This window comes from Ptychodera flava, chromosome 20 (genome assembly GCF_041260155.1).
Source record: "Ptychodera flava strain L36383 chromosome 20, AS_Pfla_20210202, whole genome shotgun sequence".
Taxonomy (NCBI): Eukaryota; Metazoa; Hemichordata; class Enteropneusta; family Ptychoderidae; genus Ptychodera; species Ptychodera flava.
The window spans coordinates 26,270,345-26,293,085 of NC_091947.1; the positions used below are offsets into that span (position 1 = coordinate 26,270,345).

Here is a 22,741-nt window from a genome sequence, read left to right on the forward strand (position 1 = left end):
ACAGAATCCGTCGATGTGAGAGGTGCACACGCCGGAAGATTGCAGCTGGAGGTCGTGTAGTTGCTCCCTTGGTGCCGATATTGACAACGATGCCCTTAGAGTTACTGTGCATAGACTTCCTCTCCCTTGAGCGATCAAAAGGAGGATACCAGGATATCTTGGTCATGACGGACCATTTTACTAAATATGCCATAGCAGTGCCGACTAGAAACCAAACTGCCAAGACAACTGCGAAAGTCTTGATGGACACATTCTTGCAGGAAGTCGGCATCCCAACCAGGATCCACTCCGATCAAGGGAGGAATTTCGAGAGTCGGTTGATTGCTCACCTTTGCACATTGTTGGGCGTGAAGAAGTCGCATTCGTCCCCATACCACCCACAAGGTGCGGGAATTGTGGAACGCTTTAACCAGACTTTACTGGGCATGTTAGGTACGTTGCAGCCAGAACAGAAACAGAATTGGGCTCAACAAGTCAAAATGCTGACTCATGCATACAACTGCACAACGCATGAGGTCACAGGTTATTCCCCCTGGTATCTGATGCATGGACAACACCCAAAATTGCCGATAGACTTATACCTTGGGTTAGAGCCTACTGATGAAGCAGAGGGGACATATGACCAGTATGTGGAGAAGCTGCGAAAAGACTTGCAAATGGCCTACAGGATAGCAGGCAGCAGAATGGCTAGTAAGGCGCAGAAGAATAAGTACCTGTATGACAAGAAGGCAAAAGAAGCTGAATTGGAACCAGGTGATCGTGTGTTGGTGCGCAATGTGTCTATCAGAGGCAAACAGAAGCTTGCTGACAAGTGGGAACACAGTCCTTATCTAGTCGTGAAAAGGGTGAACCCTGACATCCCAGTCTACGTACTGAAGCCAGAGTTTGGAGGGAAGCGTAAGACAGTCCATCGTAATCTACTGATGCCCTGCTACGCACTACCAGCAATTCCTCCAGACCGCCCTATGCGCATACCAAGGAGACAACCCTCTAGACCAAATACCCGCATACAAACTCCGACTAGACATACAAATAGAGCAGCTGCAGAACCAAGTGACACAGAAAGTGAAAGTTCTTCCAGTGATGGAGATTGGGCTCAGAGAATAAGAGTACGACGAAGTAGTCCAACAAGGCCCTCAGAAGTACAGATGCCAGAAGTCAATTCACCCGCACAAGAGTCGCATTCTGATGGTGAAATAGAAGGCATCAGTCCACCTCACGATCAGCAACAGAACCAGTCAACACAGATGGATGGAGCATCGTCAGACAACAACCTGAACAGCAAAGTGATGCTACCTACTCCCCCCGGTGATAATGTGGGAATGGCAGTTACAGACGTTCAACCAGACAGTGCAGCTGTGATGTCGTGTGGTACTGACAACGACAAGAGTGCTGAGTCTACAGATATGCCAGACACCCAAATCAGCAATCCAACTGTGAATACGACTGCCCAGAGTGATGCAGTGAGTTCCGTGCATTGTGAAGAAGATGTGGTGAATGTTACCAGTCAGGCGCCAGAACCAAGTCAACATGGTGAGGATGTAACTGATTCCCCTAGCGTCAAGGTTGGAACGGAAGTAGCAGATGACACAGCTACAGAACGACGGTATCCAACGAGAAATCGACAGAAACCACAGTATTATGGCTACAGTAATACGAGATATGTCGATCACAGGTTAAATGCAGAAGCACCAGCGTTCATGCCGAACAATGAATTAGTGGGATGCGAACCACTTCAGATGCCTCGCTACCCTGTGATCCAGGGGACTAGAATGAGAATAGAGTTACCTGGTCTGAGAAACAGAGAAGTGTACAGTCATCAGCTTTTGCGAGAAAGCTGGCTGCCATGAGAAATTCTGAGAGAAAGCCAAGTTATGTTGGAGTCTGCAAGAGGGATGAGATTCGTCGCATGCCGACTTCACAGCCGAAGCCACCTATTTTGGGAAACAACCCATATCTATCAGACTGGCGATATATACCATTACCGACAGTCAGCCATGGACGACTATAGAGTTATGTTACCAACAATTTTAAGTTATGCATTGACCGCTTCCACTTACCGATTCATGTACAGGTGTGTGTGTGTCATGTAGCTACTATGCAAGGAGGAGCCCGTTTGATGGAGTATTTCAAAGGGTCCTGCCACCAGGTGTGTTAGATGGAATTCTCGCCCTGCTGCATTGTTCCCGTACACGCTATCGTGTAGCGTAATTGCAAGATTTCGAGTTGACATTTATCCTTCTCATATGGCTTCGCAAGTTGGGGGACAGTGTGACATGCGGCGGAGAGATAGTTGGCCATGGTACAAGTCGGCGACAGAGTACCAGAGATGTGTTGGTACGGGTTGGATGTGGAGGCGTGTTGGAGATTGGTCAAACAAATATGCGCAGCATAAATATAAAGACGGCGGCAACCTGTCAAGTCGCTAGCCTGCGTGTTTGCCAAAGTCTATGATTTGTTTTGTTCTTTTATGTTAACAGAATTTCTTACAGTATTTATTTTAGGTGCAGTCAGCACTGACATTTTGCAGCAGAGGAGCCAGTCATTCATTACCCTATATGGCTTCAGTCTCTTTTGCTTGCAGGGTTAGCAGTGTAATGTTGTAGAGTCACCCCAACAGTGCCCACCTGGATTGTCCTTGGATGACCCTTGGTCATATCTGTGAACATTCGTATTATGTAACTGTTCTACTGCATGTATTTACACCTCACCCCTGAGAGGGCTTACCTGGTATACCTTATATACTAGGGTGGTTACTTGTAGGTAGGACTTCTAGATTGTCAAGGAAGAGCAAACGCATTCTTATTAGACTGCGATGTAATAGGTCTGTATTAAGATGAAGTTTAGCTATTGTAGTCAAAGCCACTGTAAAGAGTTGTGTGGTACATATTTCCAAGTAGGGGCAGTTCCAGGGAGGGTTGTTGGCATGTCTCCCCTTACACTCCCAGTCGGCCGATTATAGACCGATGGTGGAAATGGAGGATAAGGGATGACATGCTTTGGGGAGGGAGGGTATCACATGTGTGATTTCACTCATTTTTATTTAATAGAGAAAAAGTAACTTTCATATGTTGTCAGACAGTTTCTACATGTATGATTGAGTGAATGTGTTTTGTGCACTCAGTACACTTACACGATAATTATAGGATTGTTCAGAGGATACGCAATGTAATATTGCCGGAGATATAGACTCTATTAATCTGCGTACATCTGGATTGAGATGATGAGTTCAACAACTTATTGCTGGGCTTGCGGTAGCCAGCAAACAGAACACTAGCCTAGAAAGTTTGAGCGGCTAAGCGCCAATGATTGGCGGGCTATGACGTACATGTCACATGTCTGGTGACGTAAGAAGAAGCAGCTCGAAGACGGCATGGCATGGGGCCGGACGCAACTTGTGTACAGTCGAATTTCAAACTTTCTGTTCCGACGTTGTGAACGTCGGAACTGACTCAACCATCACACCGTCTAGTACGGGTGAGACTCAGAACATTTAGAGAACATTCATATGTGGTAAGAGAGACAATTTCTGACAGAACGGCGACAGTGGGCGAGTGACGTAGCTACGAGTGAAAGGACAGACCGGAAGCTTGGGCGCGAGTGGGAACTCACCAGCCTGTAAATGGAACTTCTATGCACCTTCAACGCTACGCCGCGCTACCGGACCGGACGCCAGGAACAGTAACAATCAGGTTTAGTAGATATACACGCTTGTAGGACAACAAAGATTCTCGTCCTTCGAACTGTCTAAACTTTCCCTACAAATCCGAGCTTTCGGCAGAATCGAAATCGTGCTTTAATAATCTCACACACACGAGTGTAAGTCGATTTTGTATGAGTGATTCTTTGCCGCTTGGAGGGACGTTTATAGTTTGGATCGTGGGTGAAATTGGTTCGAAAAGCGGGCGATTGTTATTTCCCTACAAGAAGGCTTAGAATAGTATGAGTGTTTGTACAAGTTGTCTGACACTGAAATACTGTTGTATTAGTTTGATAGAACTACAACTTTAGTTTGATAGAACTACAACTAAGTTCAGGTTGACGTTTAGTGTTTACTGAATTTTACTGAACTGTTGCATTGTTCGAGTATCAGTTTAGAGTTAAAGCCTCACTGCTATAGGCTACTTTTATTTTCTGTACACTTGTAAAATTACTACAGTGTGTTCAAACTTTGAGATAACTTTTATTTGTCATAGTGACCGGAAATACTGTAGAGTTGTCACTATTAGACTGCTGAGTTTGTTTTGAGTGCACACCATATGAACAGAGAACTGGTGTATTTCTATGTGTTGTGAGTACAGCCAGTTCAAAGACATTAAGGCTTACTAGCACATAGCTATCATGTTTTCAGTGTTATTCAAGTAAATTGTGACGTCACGGAAACAATTTCTTTGATGTGTTACTGTCAATCTTTGCTATACTTGTTAGCGAGTTGTCAATCATTGTACAATACGGGGGTATCTGCGAATACCCGCTGTTGTTGTTGATTTATTCTTGGGTAATAAATATTGTTGTTGGCGGAACTGTTGTGCCAACTGATATGATTGTGAGATCGCTTTGTATTGTACATTTAGAAGTAAATACCACCTATCTGAGCGAACTATCGCGACCAGGTTAAGAGGTCTCAGTGGAACGAGAGTGAGGAACATTTTAATTGTCAGTTTAGGCACAGACTTTCATGCCGTTTGACAATATACTTTTCTTATAGTCACGCCTAGCACAACTCAAACAAATTTTTGTCAACTCTCAGGTGTGACATATGTATGTATGTATGTATGTATGTATGTATGTATGTATGTATGTATGTATGTATGTATGTATGTATGTATGTACGTACATACATACATAGGTACGTATGTATGTATGTATGCACGTATGTATGTACATACGTACATATATACGTACGTACGTATGTACGTACATACATACATACATAGATACATACATACATACATACATACATACATAGATACATACATAGATACATACATAGATACATACATACATACATACATACATACATACATACACATACACACATATATACATAGATACATACACACATACACACATACACACACACATACATACATACATACATACATACATACATACATACATACATACATACATACATACATACATACATACATACATAACTGTGGGTACATGTAGACATAACTATATATGTGAATGTTAAGTATTGACTGTCTTAAATGAATCTGCTGCTTAGACTATTTTTAGAATGGTGTATGTAAAAGTACGCGTTCCTATTCTCTGTGGGCATTGTAGGATAATTAATATGGTTACCTCTTTGTCATTACAAATTTCCTCAAAAAAGAATCATGGCCGTACCTTAGGAAGGCCTCCGCCACTAGCATTGCATCTCATTATCGTCATGATATGATCCTGTAACAAAATATAGGTGATAATTCTTAGCTTATTTGGTAATCGAACGTGTGATATCTAGATTATTCTAATCGTCGATTATTATCCAGCATTTAATGTGATTGTAAAGTGATTCATTTAAAATATCGTCTTTTCATAAACACTATAGACTCGTACTTCTTTGAATTTGTTTTATATAGGTAACATCACTACCTGCAGATTTTCTCCGACTGGAAGATCACATATCATCGGTATTTTCAGCGCTCCAAGGTGATCCCTTGGTCCTATCCCTGATAACATCAGAATCTGTGATATAGATTCAAGTTTTATTAATGTATAGAAAAGGTAAAGTTGGGGATTTTTCAAAGTAGATCGGAGGATAAATCAGAACACGTAAAATTATATTTAATAGATTACACGCTCAAAAACAAACTGGAAATGTAAACGAATCTTGTTCCGTTATATTTGCCTCCCCAAAAGAAATTAACCCATCCCTCCTCTGTGAAACTTGAGATTATCTTTCGTTTACTGGCACTCACATTGTCTTCGAAAAGGTAGGAATCCCCGATGAGAATTAAATGTTAATCGGGAATTTTGATAAATGCGTATTAATCACAATGACTTTTAAAAGAACTGTATTTTTGTTCAATGCCATAGAGTAAATCTTTCTTTCGCTGAAGTAAGTTAGTCTACCATACTTGAGGTGATCCGATAGCTCCGGCTGACAAAATGACTTCCTTGTTCACGTTGACTTTGGTCTTCTCGCCATTTTTCAGAAGTTCAACGGACTTTGCTTTTTTGTCCTCGAACACAATCTGCGAAGGCGAAAAGACAAACACAATCGATGAAATGTTTAAGATTATTCATGCAGTGGATTAAGTCAGGGCCTTCATGATAATCAGAAACTTGACTACCAACAATACACATAGATCAATGCCTCGTACACGACAAGTCTATCAAAACTTGTCCGCAAATCAATGATGACGGTTGGCAAGTTGCTTACTTGAGTTACGAGAGCATCAGTCCAGATTTTCAAATTTGATCTCCCTCTAGCGTCAGGATTGAGAAAAGCAGCAGCAGTACTACAGCGTCGTCCGTCCTTCACTGTCGCTTGGCAGTGCCCAAAACCGATCTACATAATATAAAGGCAATAAAAATTGACTTAACACCTGTTATAGCAACAATATTATAGTGTCGTCAGTATTTCCCTCCAGTTTTATTTCTCATGACGATTTCGAAAATCTCAAAGTCACGTAATGTATCATGACTAAATGGTGTAAAAAGGAATTAGATAGTACTGTAAAATGAAATGAAATGAAACTGACAAACAGACAGACAGACAGATGCGCATTTCAGGATTCTCTGTGTCCTTTACCTCTGATGAAAAGATAATAAAGCAAAGTAGCTTATGTATAGAATCGACAGAAATATTTAACATTGAAAATTACTCTTTACATGCATCTCCCTACTCTCTTACCGGATCAACACAGTTGTTGACATCTTGTATCTTGAATCCTATTTCCTCAGCTGAAAATGATACAGAGAAAGAAGATATTCGTCAATCCGTCTCATATATATACACAAAGGGGAGTCCGATATGTAGAAATTGATAGGTCGACGAACATGATTATGACTGTACTAATTAGATGTAGATATCCAAACGTTCACTATAGTTAGTATTTTTGTCAAACGAAAAAAACTTAGATATATTGGTCCTTCGTTTGCTACAGTCCAGTTAAACATCTCATACAGAAGACACATGTTGGTATCCATTGACCACAAATGACACTCGCATAATGTTGACTGATTTGTACCATCGCACAAATGTAGATAAGCTTTCTTCAGGTGTGACGTCACTGATAAGCGGTTACTATTGTGCCCTTCTAAAGAACCATTAATCAGTATGTTACGCAATTCCACACAAAACATATCCAGTCAGTTTATAATTACTGCACGGTAAAATAACATTTATGAGGCGAGACTGAAATTTCCCATATCTTCATTTTGCATCATACACCTGCGACGCCATCAACGAATCACCTCAACTAAGCATTACTATAGATCTACATATTCTGTGTATTACCTGCTTCGAGTATGACATCGTGGTATTTGCTGACGGGCGAGTGGTTAGAAACTGTAAGCAATCCTCCTTTAGCATGATAATCATTTTCTACGCTCTTCTCGCTGTAAATTTATCAAAAGTTAACATCAATAAAGTTTGCCTTGATTACTCCACCCTTTAAGGCAAGGAAAGGCAGCAGAGCTATCATTGAAACAACAACAGCCGATAATATATTACGTTCTCAAAAAGGGCGCAAAAAGATGAAACCCCCGAATACAGATTCAATGTAAGACTTGGCAAGAGTTTTGCCGTCATCAAGTTTCCTTTTTCTACTTATCTTTACAAAGGTATACACTTTCCAAACTTTGTCGTGTTTTAAATAAACAAATCACTTTGTTTGTCTTCATTATTGATGTCGTCACTGCTTCCTTCGTTCTGTTGATACTCACCACGTGTTGTTTTCTGATTTCAGAAAATACGGCAACACTTTGTCATAGCTCCATCCTTCAGCTCCAAGTCGTTCCCAGGAATCAAAATCCTCTTTGGCACCTCTTACATACTGCATAGCATTAATGCTGCTTGATCCTCCCAGGACCTTGAAGAGAAATGTATTCGTCGTGATTAATTATAAAAAAGATTATAGCGATACAGATGTAAATTCTATGACTTTAGTAGAGGGATTGTGTTTGCAAAAGTCTTTCTTAGACGCCCGGGAAAAATCATAGAAATAATCAACAAATAAGTTGTAAATATCTGAGAATTTTTCAGGCAGTCCCTAATGATAGATGACGGATGCGGGGTCAGGATTAAACTTATAAAATATGTTATTCAGCCATCAAAATTAAAGAAAGTTATTGTCCACGTCGATGTTAAGTAAACATAATTTGGAGCTGAAATTTCCTTGCAGTTGTCAAGCTTTTTGAAACTAAGATAGTTACTGAGACTCATAAAAATTAATACAGTTGGTCAAACACTTCTTTTAAATCTGGTTATATCCGTCATCAAAGTCTCCTGTAGACTTGTCCGTCGAGAAAATTTGTGTTTGCATTAATTATTACGTGACTGTTCCGATTACAAACCATGCATAATCTACATTTTGCATTTGTACACACCTTCTGAAATAGAGAAAATGTTCTCAACGTGTGGCTGGGCACATTTAAAAGCAGGTTCTTGAATATAAAATGTATTGCGAGGGAAGTATGGTGAAGAGAGTGAGAACTGTCTCTTGTTTGTTGTGTAACAATTAACTAACTTTATTGCGTGAAAAGACGTGAAAGTCATCATTAAATGTCAATCAACTATGATCTCAACAATTTGCAACATTGTGTCTAAACTGTAATAGTCTCAGGCATTTTACAGCGGAAACAGAGTCAGCGTAGACTCTCTCTTGTGCCGCGTGACAAAATAAATGCAGCCACTGACGTTTTTTACAAACAAAACACACAGACAATGTAGCAAATGTCATAAAATCTGTTTCTATCGAAAAGGCGTGCTGGTGTTACCAGGACTTACTTTTTTGAACGTATTGATTTCGTAATGGATGTGTAAGACAAATATATCCATGTCTTGAACAGAAAATTGAAAAAATCTCAATTTCAATATTATCGACGATTTTATTCAACTCACAATCTGAAGCCGGGGTTTTCCGTCTTTATAGGAGGAATAACTGACGCTAAAAACGGATAGCGTCTATGGAAAAACACATTACGGACCCTAGTAGTACGGATAGTTGCTGGTGGTGATAGGGGTGGTAGAGAAGTCGGTCAAAAAGCCGACGGTGTGCTCGCTGTAGTCGGAATTTCATCTGGACATTATAATAGACGTACAGTGATGAAGGTTGCATCGAATAATATAGATAAGGTGTTTTCAACTGGCATTTCGATGGCAGCAATCTATATTGAGCTGCTTGATGCAGGTGTTTGTTCGGTTGATGCTGTCCCAGTTTCGCTGACGCTACCACCTCGATTGACCAAGGAAGTTTGTGTTGATGCAGACGCAGGAAACGTGATACCGCGTCGTTTAAGCTCTTTCTGTACATAATTTACCGTTTTTTTGGTTTTATTCAATTCTCAACTGGTCATAAGGAACTTCTTGTGACAATAAGAATAAACACAGAAATTGCGTTTACCGTGCGCGTGTTTTAATTGTCCACGGCCCCTTAGTGTCAGGAATTTTTAAGTCCCGACATTTCTTCGGGCGCAATATAATAAAGTAAAACTAAATTACCATGAACACTCTATAGTTGTCTCGACAACGGCACCAGTGAAAGTTGAAATGTGGATAAACATACTTTCTATGACTTAAAGTTGTCATCGATTTTCTAACCAAACTCTGATCATCATAATGTGACATGTAACTAACTAGATGAGGATAAAATGATCACAGGTGTTGTAAGTCCAGTAAATAACCATAACGACCAGAAACGAGCAGTTAGAGCAATAACGACCCAGAACTAGACATAACGAGCCAAAAACCAGCCATAACGAGCCCAAAAATATGATCTGTCCATATCTTTTAGACACTTTCAGATTTTTATTTTTTTCTCACTTGAAGAAGTCCCAAACCCCAGTAAAGTGTATATCTTCTGAAATTCCTAATATAATATATATAACGCGCGCAGTATTCAGTCATTATTTGAATAATCGGTTTTCCTCCCTTTAGTGAACACGCTGCAAGATTTCCGGTTGAAATTTAGTCATTGATAAGCCTTGACAATATCCTTCAAATTCGTGTCTGCAATTTTTTTTGGCGTCTTCATTCAAATTATATGCCGTGACAATTACAATTCCATGAAAAGCACCTTAGTATAACACCTTCAAGAGCGCATATCAAGAAAACAAAGGCATGTAAAGGTAATCCCAGACACAGATTTTGGGCTCATTATGTTTCCAATGAACAGAGTAAATTTCAAGCAGCTGGTGACTGCAAATTGACGAGGTGCTAAAGAAGGCTACCTCATGCACACATCGGATTCGAGAAAAACGCAAAAAACCTGTTTTGTTACTTCGACGCCACTGCATTTGATAACTAAACGTACATTAGCCTAAACACGGACAAACTTTGTTACCTGGTAATTATATCGACTGGGCATTACAGTTGTTAAAAGAAAACGCCCGAGGAAAATGTAATAAATCGCGTACTTATAGAAATTAGGTCAAAGGTTACGTCCTAAAAGGGGCGATAAATTATTTTAGGGTAAGAAGAGTGAGGAATGGGGCATTTGAAACTTAGAGGGATTGAAAAGAAGGGTCCTGATTTTCACTGTGCCCTCTAATTGTACTATCCTAACTCTATCTATGTCTTCTTTAGCTATCTTGACACCTATGTGGAAGAAACAGTCGATCGTAAAACAGGGAGAGAAAGCGTTATTTATTAGTTGGTCTACTTTTTTTAACAACAACTAATGCAACTGCCGCTGGTCGAACCCAGCACCTTCAGCATGTCAAACACTACCTATAACCTGTACTCCACGAGAACAAGATGCAGGAAGAGTATGTAATGTTTAATATAAACATTAGTATGATAATGCTGTATAGGAACTGGTTAATTTATAATGTTGACTTTTAATGAATTGAAATTCATTTACGTATTTTACTTTTTTATTGAATCCATGGTAGTGCATTCATGGCTTTATTGTTTGTCTTGACGTTTTGGCATGTTCGTGTTTGTTGTGCACATAGTTTTTTTTCATATCATTTGGTGTATTTGCATAGTTACTGAAAAACTCTACCTTCTTTAGGATGATTTATTTATTGAAACTTTTGTGTTTTATATTTATTGTTGAATGTTGCTTTTTCTTGCCTTGAACATGAGAGATATTTGTTCAAATGCCGAGAGAGTTTGACCGGTTGACCTCGCTGTTAATTTTATGCAGGAAATTACAATAACAATGCTTGGTCGAATGACGCAGTGCCTTGAGGGTGGGATCGCCAGTGGTATATGGGGAGAGTACCTTCCCGATGGTGATAAGTGGTGCAGATTACCGTCGCCTAGGTGACTGGCGTATACGCGTGCCAAAAGACACCTATGGTTGATTTCCTGTTGACCAGTCGGATGGCAGAGTTGCAAATACCTGGACTGAACCATTTGGTTTTTTGTGGGTGTCGGTGGTACTTTGACAATATAAGTAAAAATGCACATATATTGAGTTTATTGTCTTGTTTATGAGCGGCCAGTATTTCCAACAGCATAAATTATGTGCATTTGCCCTTGAAGGAATAAATAATTTTCGAATAAAACATCGCGAATGTAACTACATTCCTTAAGCTCGACGTACACTTAAGTGCCCAAAGAACCATGAAATCGCCCGACTTTCGATTGAAGAGATGAGTTTTGCCAAACCGCGTATACAGAAAAAGTGGCAGATGACTTTATTTTAGAATCATAGACAGTATAGCGAGATGTAAAAAATGTGAAACAGGCTCCCCACCTAACTATCCTAAAGTTTTTGTGTCGAGTTTGTGTTTGATTCGTTTCGAAAATGTGTTCCTACATTCTTATCCGATTGTTTGTGTTAATGAAATGTTTGTTTCGCTTTGGATATTTGTAGAGAAGTTTGGATTAGTGTGTACGGTAATGTTTTGTTTGTGTGGGGAAAGCTTATGGCGAGACGCAGCCGGACCTATGTTGTTACAAAAGTTGATAGAGTCGCCCTTTGACGCTTGCGTTTCGAAACCCGAGTGTGGTTTCTCATCAGTCGCAGTGTAGATTCTTTCCTTAGTTTGTGTTTGTGAAAATTTATTTTAATGCATTTTAGTGGTCTTGCTTTCCGATTAGCGAGGCAAGTATATTAATTTTGGTCACGTTGTGAGTCCTTTTGGTGGTTCGGTTTGTTTGTTCTATATTTCTTTACTTCGGTAAATTTTGTTTTGACTGGTGTGTCTTTTAGATTTTTGCGGAGGTTTGTGAATTTTTAGGCAATAAGTACCACTGCGGGGTACGGATTTTATGTTTATTGGATCAAGATACTTACAAGTATCCTGGTTGATGTGCTTGTTCTCGTACATTTTAATTAATAGTTCATTTACTTTGTTTACTGTTTGTTCTGGCTTGTTGTGTATAATACTGAGTGTTACGTAATTGCCTTTCGCATTCGAGTACGTAATCGTTTGTGTTGACAATAACGAAAAACCGACCCTTGTCGAAGGGTTATTTTCCCAAAATTTGTCCAATGTTTGCAAGCTGGTTTATCGCGATTCTTTTGGCACGCGACATGTTTTGTTTCCTTGTTTGAAAGGGTATCTCTAGAAGTGCGAGTTTAGAAGCTTCAGATAGCTTTCAAGTTTTTGTTTTTTTGTTGTTCGTGGAGTCCAATTTGACTTTTCTTTGAATTGGTGTTGTTGCGATTGTTTGTGTCTCACGATGTAGCGTAGTCACATTATACGACTTTATTTGTTGAAATCCTGAGGTGGTTTTATTCTGTTTGGTTTTGTTGGTGTCCGAATGAATTTTAAGGCTTTTGCCTAGTACTATTTTTCGGAGTTTCATAGTTTGAGCGATGATAGGTTGTTGTTGAACTTCATGTTGTTGTCGGCTTTTCTTTGGAAATAGCTGATTTATTTCCACGGCCATGTTTTCTGTTACGTTACTGTGATTGTTTATTTTGTATTTAATGTTGTGTTTCAGTTGTTTGTTATGTGTACGATTTTTGTTATTTCTTTTAAGTGTTTGTGTGTTCTATGTCATCTTATCGTATTTTTTGGTAGTTCCCTTAGTTTTTGGAGTATTTGGTGGCCCTGAAAAGGGCCGCTTGGTATGGGTTTTTGTTAGCGCTTGGCGCGTTTGTTTTGGCGATAAGCCTAGCTTTTTATGCTTCTTTTCGCCGATTCGATGTGCTTGGTGAGTAGGTGTTTGCCGCCTTCTTGTCACTGTGTGTGCTTACATGGACAGTCTGCATAGCCCTTGAATGTGGTCTCGATTTTGATCAAACTTACAATTTAGGAGTATATATCAAAACTGATAAATGATTTATGTGATTACTGTAGCTATAGATAGGCTACATTCAGGACGGGCAGCGACGGGCAGTAATTAGTAGGCAAAATAGGTGGTTTTCACCGTGGGCAGAACTCGGTGCAATGATACTGAACATTAATAGTAAGCCTGTCACCTTGAAGGTAATGCTGTAGGTGAAACACACGATGGTACAAACAACACCACAAGTGAAACGTACACATAGAAATACACGCGTTCCTACGTTGTGCCCACCCGGGCCACGCGATTAAAATATGACTGATACTGCTGGATAGTGTTAATTGGGTCGGTAAACAGTCAATTAATAGTTTAATTGACTACCTGGGTGATTGGCAGGTCGTGTCCAACGACGCATATGCAAAGCAGGCCAAAAGACAAAAGCCCCCAAAGTTATTGACAGCTGGCCAGGGGTCACCATGAATACGTAATGAAGCTTCACTACGCAGAAACTGCGTAGTCAAGCCCTTCTTAACCGGTCAAACTCTCTCGGCATTTTCCGGCATGTATAAAAGATATTTGTTCAATTTCTGACATAATATACTTTATATAAAAGATGTTCATCACTAAGCATGTATATTACCATCGTGGATGAAAACGTTAAGAATAATTCGTGAAATATGCTACGACAATTACATCATACAAATTCCACCAAATGACGAAGTGAATTCAGTACAGAAGAGGAAAAAATCGGCTGTCAATGTCACGATGTACGGTCCATACTGTCACTATCAGGGGCTTATTACTTCGGTTTTCTACCAATTGACAAAGTGCACTGAAGTACAGAAGCAGAAAATCCGCGACCACAGGAACTAACTAACCCTAACCCTAAAACGTTTGAGTTGGTCTTCCTTTGCTTGATTTTGTGCCCGGGAGGGGGGGGGGGTAACTCCCATAGATGGCTATACGGGGAGGGTCCGCGCGAAGGGGGTCGTTTTTATGCACTGTTTGGTATCAGAAAGGGTATACTTTTCACGAGGTGTTGGTATGAGAAAGGGTCCGGTTTTAAACACAAACTGACATTTGTTAAAAAATCATGCTGTCAACACTGGCCCAGGCCTATCTACATCCCAGATCTACCATCAAAATTTCCGATCTGTCGGTTTAACTGTTGGTACCCTTGGTACGTATACGCAAGGCGAGTGAGTCGTATCTGTATACGTATGGTATTGTATGGTATCAGATAGCTGTGGAAACGCAGCTATCTGTTGGCGGGGTAGCATGAGTTGCTATGCGGGTCAAAGGTCAACCCCGCCACCCGCATAGCAACTCACGTTACCCCGCCAACAGATAGCTGCGTTTCCACATCTAGGTATCAGAAAGGGTAGGTTTTTTGCTCAAAACTGGTATCACAACAGTTTGGGTTTCCATGTTCGTGAGGACCCCCCCCCCGTACTATTAGCCATGGAGTTACCCCCCGGGATTTTGTGTCGGGTGAAGCACAGTGGGAGCCCTGAATTGGGGTTAGCCATGGAGATAGTCCTACTACTACCTCCATAGGTTATCTGACCAAATTGTCGGAACGGAGCGAGCCAAACGAGCTCCGTTCCGACAATTGGTCGGCTAACCCCGATTCCAGGCCCCACTATGGTTCACCCGACTCAAAACTAAGCACTCGGAAATAGTGACAGTGATTTGAAGAAGTGCAAATTTATATTATTTTAATCTTATTAGTTAGTCAGTGCCGTAATTACGGGGTGTCTGTGTTTTGTGTACGGCGATGTTGACGTCATCAGTTTGTGGCTATACCACTTAAACGGTGCCAAACTTCCAGTGTTTGGAGCCTTCGTTTCGGCACGTCGTCACAGCGAATGGCTTCATCGGGCGAAAACAATGACGTCAGCAGTCATTACTGATACCAGGCGTGTCTTAAATTCATATGTGAATAAGCTTCCCTACGTTCCCTAGATAAACACTGCAACGCGACATAGACTTGATACTATCGGACTTGTTTATTGCTCATAAGTTGTCAGAAGTAATCTAATAAATGACGCAAAGAGACGTCAAGCTCCGCAAAACCGCGAGTGTAACCTCCGACCAACCATACTATAAAAGTGAAAAAACGTCGACATTTTGACAAAAGTGGTGATGATCGAAATGCAGAAAGTCGGGAAAGATTATACTTGCACTCGTAACTTATGGATATACATGTACAATTAGGGGTTATCATACGAACTTTGGTCGGTATTGACTGCTGTTTCCGTATTTTGACGAGTAGCGCAGCAACTTTATCGTGCCCTCAACAAACAGCTCATTATAAATCGCCATTAACATGGCAGGGCTCGAAATTAGCGGTAATTCCGCGTCCACAGACAACCAGCCTTTGCCTGGGACTACCAAAATCCATGAAATGGTAGCCCACACGGACTACCAAAGACAGGGACATAACTTCAGTCAGTACTTGGCGCGCCATGTCGGGTCCATCACTTTGGAACGAGCTAAATTGCAGTCAAATCCAGTTGGACACAGTGACACGAGTAAGGTCAGACTATGACTTTGTTATACAGCTTATAAAGACAAACGTGCAGTGAAACTTTGCAACCAAGTTTCAATATCTCAACATGTATTTTGATGACAGGCACAGGAAATGATGGCCAATGAAAACGCATTTTCATTGCATTTCGATCATAATGTATCCATCACAGACAATATGCCTCCTCCCTACAGAAAGCCCGGGCATGGTCTATTTTAACCCTTGCTACAGTATGTCCAGTCGTGCTGAGAAGGTCGTGATCGTTGTCATGACGACTATCGAAATTTGCGTACAACTCTGAGTGAAACGTGTTGTCAAAAGATCACCAAACTTTTCAGTGTCACTGTTGTCCATTAAGCCAAAAAAGATCGTTTCTGGTCACCGCCTATGTCATTTGAGAACCTGCGCGTCATGGCTTTTCTTGGGGTACATACTCATCAGTACAGCTATCCTTCCAGTGACAAAAAACAATAACTGTTGCATCATAGTGACAAACCAGCATAGTTAAAAATTAAAAAAAAAGAAAAAAAAACAATACTGCGTCGCCGCATCACTTTTGCTGAATGTCAAGGACCAGAAACAATTTTTGGGGGCTTTATACGTGTTTCCCTTGGGTATTAGGTGTGCAAATATCCACATCAAATGACTAGAAAATTCACTTCATGGACAGAATCTTGGAAAATTGCCTTTTCTTGTCTGGTTAATGAAAAAAATAACCCTAAACTAGAATATGCATGGGCTACCAGCCATTGCCACTGGGCTACCAACTTCAGAAAATGGTAGCTCAAGTGGACTACCAGGGAAAAAAGTTAATTTCGAGCCCTGACAAGTACATTTAAATTTGTGTAGCGATAACTTTCCCAGACATACTCCGGGATCTATGGTTACACTGAGGACTAATTGTTTAGCCAATGTAATTTCCAGGCTGTAGACTGGCCAACAATTTATCGCACTAGAGGTGTCATTTATTTATGCATGTAAATCTACGCACCTTCGCATCAGAGGAAAACTTGTGACCTACTTTGTTGAAGGGTCACATCTCCGAACATTTCAAACGATAACACAGAAAAATTATTGAAAAATCAACCTCAGATAAATGTCAACTCATGTAATGGTTCATGAACTGCTTCAAATATTTTGACTTCGAGTCTATTGTTGGGTAGAAAATCGTTCACTTTCGTAGTAATTCAGCCCAACGTCTAATCTTGTTTCGGGGTATTAGGGCAGCGTGTCTAATTGAACGTCTGCCAGTAGATGCGGACTCAGTCGTGACCTGGTTTCCAGGGTCGGAATCACAAGTAGACATCACAAGTATAGTAGTCTAGTCGTTACAAGTAATTTCAAGGGAGTGCGATTTGGTCGGTGGTCGTGCATGGCTTCTACCCCAATAATCGGGACAAACTAGCGGTTGAATCTTTACATGCAGTACAACTAACACAATTCCTCTGGTTTAATGCAGACACACTTTGGCCTCATAGTATGTCTCGACCTCTTTGAGCTTGCAGAACAGTTTTCCGGATGTAGATACTATCGGTGGCCACCAGGACGGCCTCCTTGGGTTCAAACCTCGAAAGCATGGAGTGGAGGTTGTTGTGGGCATATGTCAGCATAGACGCCTTTTAATAGGTAGGGGCACCGGGCATGTTCGCCATCATAGTACACAAAGATGTGGCCCAGGGGGCATCTCAATGCGTGCTCTAACCAGGCTGCAGCATTTGCGGGTGCCGAGCCTCTGTTTGTCACCAGCAGTTTAATAGGTCAGTATTTTTCCACCGACCTTGGGGACTGGTCAGTTTATTTGACCTAGGAGGCGGTGGATTCATGGGGGGGGGGGTGTCACCCTGTTTTTGACTTGGGTGATTGCGGAGTGACCAAGTTTTTGAAATGCCCAATAGGGGGTCAGTGTGTTTTTGAATGCATCCGTACCAGCCCCAAATTTCATCATTCAGTTGCACTTTTCGGCACGCCTTTCGGGCGCGTATCTTTAATAATCAGACTTATTTTTGTTTCGCCCTTCAGACTCGTGACTTTATTATATCAGACATATGTATCAGAGATATTTGTATGTTTAAACTTTTTCAGGGCGCGCCCTTCGGGCATGTTACTTTAAAATATCTGAAATATTTTATAGCAAGCCTTTCATCCGCATGACTTTCATAAATCTGACATATATCCGAGCTATCTAGATGTTTAATATTTTTCGGCGTGCCCTTCGGTCACGGTACTTTATATATCAGAGATGTATGTCAGGAATATCTTTATGTCTGCAAATTCAAAGTCTATTTTGCAAAGTGTACTAATCTAATCAAGTACATCAATATCAATAGTCAAGAGTACTTAACTACACAGATTTACCTAGTTTTATATATGAAAAAAATATTCATACTTTCCTCATAGACTTCTATGTATAGTGAATTAACATTTCGATGAAATTCAATATCCAATTTCTTGCACACACATCCACATGTAACCACCCAAGTCTAACGAGTACACCACTATTAATAATCAAGGGTATTTAAATACACAGATTTACCCAGTTTAAATTATTAATAGTTTCCTGATAGACTGCCATGTATAGTACTAATCAACATTTTCGGTGAAATTCAAAAATCCAATTTCTGTTACACACATGCACATTTTACTTCCAACTTCAAGCAAAGTACATTAACATAATATCAAACATATATAAATTTACAGATGTAGCTTGTCAATATTTTGTATGATAGACTCCTATGTATTATAATTTGATATTGTCGGGTGAAGCACTATATCAGACATATCTTGCCTTCTTTTAGTTGCGAAAATATGGTGACCTCCCGCAAATGTATGACCCTTCAAAAAATCTTGCCTGATAAATTGCGACCCTCCCTCCCAAAACGCCAGCCCTCCTGTAATTTCTGTCCGTAACTTACATAACAACCAATTATAATATAAATTAGCTGGTACTGGTTCAGTTATTCGTGGGGAAATTACTGCAGTGAATAGGGAGATGGTTAAGTTTTAGAATGTCGGACACGGGGGGTGTCACATTTTAGACAACAAGATGGGGTAGGGTCACATTTTACAGTACAGGTGCGCACAGAATTCGCCCGGCCCACCCCCTGTAATTACTGAAGGTTACCTAAATGCCAAAGTATCATCCTCGCGAGCCGGAGCATAATTCCCGCTCCGCTGACCTACGCAAAAATCAACTACATAATCAACCACGGCCTGTTAACGGGCATCGCTAAGCTGCTGCCGTAAACAGGCGTGTGGTTTACGACGATGCAAAGTATATACTCTCCGAAAATCTCCTCAAGCTCATTCATAAGGTCATCCACAACTGACATGATGTTTGTTGTTTACCTAGAGAATATATAGCTACCGCTAGAATATCTCTTAATTATCTCAAAATGAACATTTGAAAACTAATGGGATGGCCGTTTCCCGGACCGGGGCCGGGCAGCAACAACGCGCTCATCGGGTAAACAAGATTTTTGGAGGGGGATTGGGATCCTTCATTTGCCGAATCATGTGGTCCATTCGCCATCGCTGCAGCTGTTGTCAGTTTATCGAAGGTCACGATATATTTCAATTGTCACCAGTGCAACGAGTAAATTATCTCTGAAAGATGTAATGATTATTTTCACATTGACTGCTGTTTACAAGTATGGACATCAGCCAAAGGTTTATTTGAATTCATTCATGACCGCGCACAGAAGCTCACTCAAAAGGTCACCCGGGTATGTGATAGTACACTTTATCAATGCAATGCCAATCAGTACACCAGACTTTATGCCCTAAGAGATAACCATATGGCCTAAATGCTTCTTCCTCTCAGCACAGACCGGTTCAAATTTGTCTTCAACAGACCAGTTGCCCTGGTTAACCTTGCCCTCCCTACTGCTGTTGTCAGTTCATCAAAGGTCACGATATATCTCAATGTCACCAGTGCAACGCCTAAATTATCTCTGAAAGGTGTAAAGGTTATCTTCACATTGTCTGTTGTTTACAAGTATCGACATCGACCAAAGGTTTATTTGAGTTCATTATGACCTTGCACACAAGTTAAGTCCAAGGTCATCCGCGTGTATGTCATGATATGGGTCTGACACTTTTACAGCGAAAACGGAGTCAGTGTTGATTCTCTCTTGTGCCGCGCGACAAAATACAATGTAAACGCAGCCACTGAAGTTTTTTAGAGACAAAACATACAGACAGTTTAGCAAATATCATGAAATCTTTTCTATTGAAAAGGTGTGCGCGTGCTGGCGTTACCAGGACCTACTTTTTTGAACGTGTTGATTTCGTAATGGATGTGTAAAACAAATATATCCATGCCTTGAACCAAAAACATTGAAAAAATCTAAATTTCAATGTTATCGATGATTTTATCTGACTCACATAGGAAGAACAACTGACGCTAAACTTTAAGCGCATAATGTTAATGGAAAACACACTATGGACCCGACCCCAGTATGGATAGTCGCTAGTGGGGGTGAGGGGAGGTAGAGATGTCGGTCAAACAGTCGACGGTGTGCTCGGAATTTCATCTGGACGTTCATAATAGACGTACGATGGCATCGAATAATATAGATAAGGTGTATAATACTGCCATTTCGATGGCAGCAATCTATATTGAGCTGCTTAATGCGGTGTTTGTTCAGCTGATGCTGTCTCAGTCTCGCTGAAGCTACATGTACCACCTCGATTGACCAAGGAAGTTTGTGTAGATGCAGACGCAGGAAACGTGATACGGTGCCGTTCAAGTTCTTTCTGTACATAATTTACCGTATTTTAGGTTTTATCCTCAACTCGTCATGAGGAACTTTTTGTAACAATAAGAATACAAATTGAATCTTTTGTTTGATTTGTGAGAATTGATTGAATAGGCGATGTGTGTTTGATGACGTTAAGTTTGGGTGTTCTGTCTGAGAAAACAACGTCTGTTGCTGCGTTTACATGTATTTTGTGGCGCCCCACAAGAGAGAGTCCACGCTGACTCCGTTTAAAGTTTCAGAATAAACAAGGACCATGTTTGACGAAATTCTAAAAAAATGAATTTAAGATTGGCAAAAATATATTTCTTAGTGTGTACAAACAAGTTTAACCAATCCCCTTCTAAAATATTAATACGACACTTATTTCATTGTTCACTTCAATAGACGAAAATTGGATTCTTACCTTTCCTCGGTTCCAATTGGAGCGTCGATCTTTCATAGCAAGGCAAGCCTCCTTCTGTGGAACAGTCTGCAAATTAGCAAGGCCAAATAAGATTCACTGTGTAAAGATGAAATTGTGCCGTGCATCACATAGTTAGAAGTAAATTACTGAAAAGTATTCTGGGATGTTGGAGAGGTGCAAATGCAAGTAAAAATGACTGTTTTGACAGATAGAATGAGTGACCCGATTAAATTATCAATAGTGCAAAATACATTAACTGCATGCCTTCAAAACTACGGTTCTTTTTTGGTTAAATACCCAGGGGCAATTCGTTATGCTTAGGTCACGGCATTCCAAAGACATATCTGACCTGGTATAACCAATCGACTTCTGAGTTAACAAGATGTGCACTCTTAGCTGGTTCGTGGATTTCCGGCTTGGTATCATCAGGGCCAGCCTCCAACAGTAGAACACTGATGTTCTTGTCTTCTGACAGCCGGTTCGCGAGAACACAACCCGCACTGCCAGCACCAATAATAACATAATCATACGCGGCGCTTTCCTTGCTAGCCATATTGAATAAATTGGATAATTTGTTGAGAGTATATAGGGCTCTCGCATTCGGGCCAGGCACTGAAATTGGATGACCTGAATGAACACGCTGATCTCTGCCTATGGAAAATTACTTTAAACCTTACAACCGAGCCTCGTTTTCACTTCCGACCAATAAACGGCCTACACAAAACACGAAAATCTGCATGTTTGCTTTAGGGAGAGCCATTTGATTTGGGGAGGGTGGATGAAATGTATATAGCTGCTATTGCGGCAGAAAATATATTTTTTTCTATTATTTATCCTGCATCAATACAATGCAATTACCAGTTTCTATTCTATTCTGAACTGAAGATGAGATAGGGAATCTGCATTTTGTTGTCGAAAAGACCGCTACAATGACCTAGCAAAGGACACTATTATTCTGTGCTATAGACACGAACACTGCCACTCAGTACAATAAATATGAAAATTATCTTTTTTGTTTTTACTTGTATTTTCATTCTAAGGAAAAACTTGTTTATTTATTTCTTCATTTACTAAATAATAATAATATTGCCACGAGTGTCCTCGAGTGACACGCCCTTGCCACGAATCAGATGTTTTGTGTACGGTGATATCCCCGTGACTTTCTGCGTTTCCCGAATGGTACAAGGCTGAGAAAGTTCTTAATATGAACTTGCTATTGTTGTGTATTTAACACTATTGAATTCAGTTGCAATCCTTGACAATTAAAGACGCTACATAGCATCGGACAATCCTGAGAACGTAGAGTGATATATTGTTTTCATATATATAATCACCAACTTCGCCAACAAGCTCTGCCTTTTCAGAAAGTTTAATACCGTTTAATACCGTCTGCTATCATCATTTGTTTTCTCAAGACATTTACGGGTCATTTTTCCTTCTTCTTTGTCTGTCGACAATTGTTTTCCAAATCCTCAAGGCCCCCCCCGAAATAAAATGGTTCTCCCCTTAATGGAGGTGTAAACTTTCAATTTTAAGTGACAGGCTTCTTTTTCCATCAATTATCGTTTGAATGGGTGCTATCCTACGCTCATTTTGAAATCCTGCATCGCATACTGACGACGTGGCTGTTTCTCAATCGTACGATACCGATGTCATCATTAACAATGTTCACGTTTGAGAAACGGTAC

At 40.5% G+C, this 22,741-nt stretch overlaps 1 protein-coding gene across 1 annotated transcript in view; it reads right to left on the reverse strand.

The window, feature by feature from the left end:
• The window catches only part of LOC139120435 (alcohol dehydrogenase [acceptor]-like), a 39,502-nt gene extending 17,793 nt beyond the window's left edge, over positions 1–21,709 (reverse strand). The window contains exons 1-9 of the mRNA XM_070684838.1: positions 21,403–21,709; positions 21,054–21,119; positions 7,900–8,045; positions 7,472–7,572; positions 6,866–6,915; positions 6,392–6,520; positions 6,087–6,203; positions 5,602–5,694; positions 5,356–5,409 (exon numbers count right to left, since the gene is read on the reverse strand). Of these exons, the coding sequence (XP_070540939.1) occupies positions 5,356–5,409; positions 5,602–5,694; positions 6,087–6,203; positions 6,392–6,520; positions 6,866–6,915; positions 7,472–7,572; positions 7,900–8,045; positions 21,054–21,119; positions 21,403–21,606 (960 nt within the window). The 5' untranslated portion in view covers positions 21,607–21,709. The remainder of the gene's footprint in view (positions 1–5,355; positions 5,410–5,601; positions 5,695–6,086; positions 6,204–6,391; positions 6,521–6,865; positions 6,916–7,471; positions 7,573–7,899; positions 8,046–21,053; positions 21,120–21,402) is intronic.
• Positions 21,710–22,741: the final 1,032 nt, after the last annotated feature.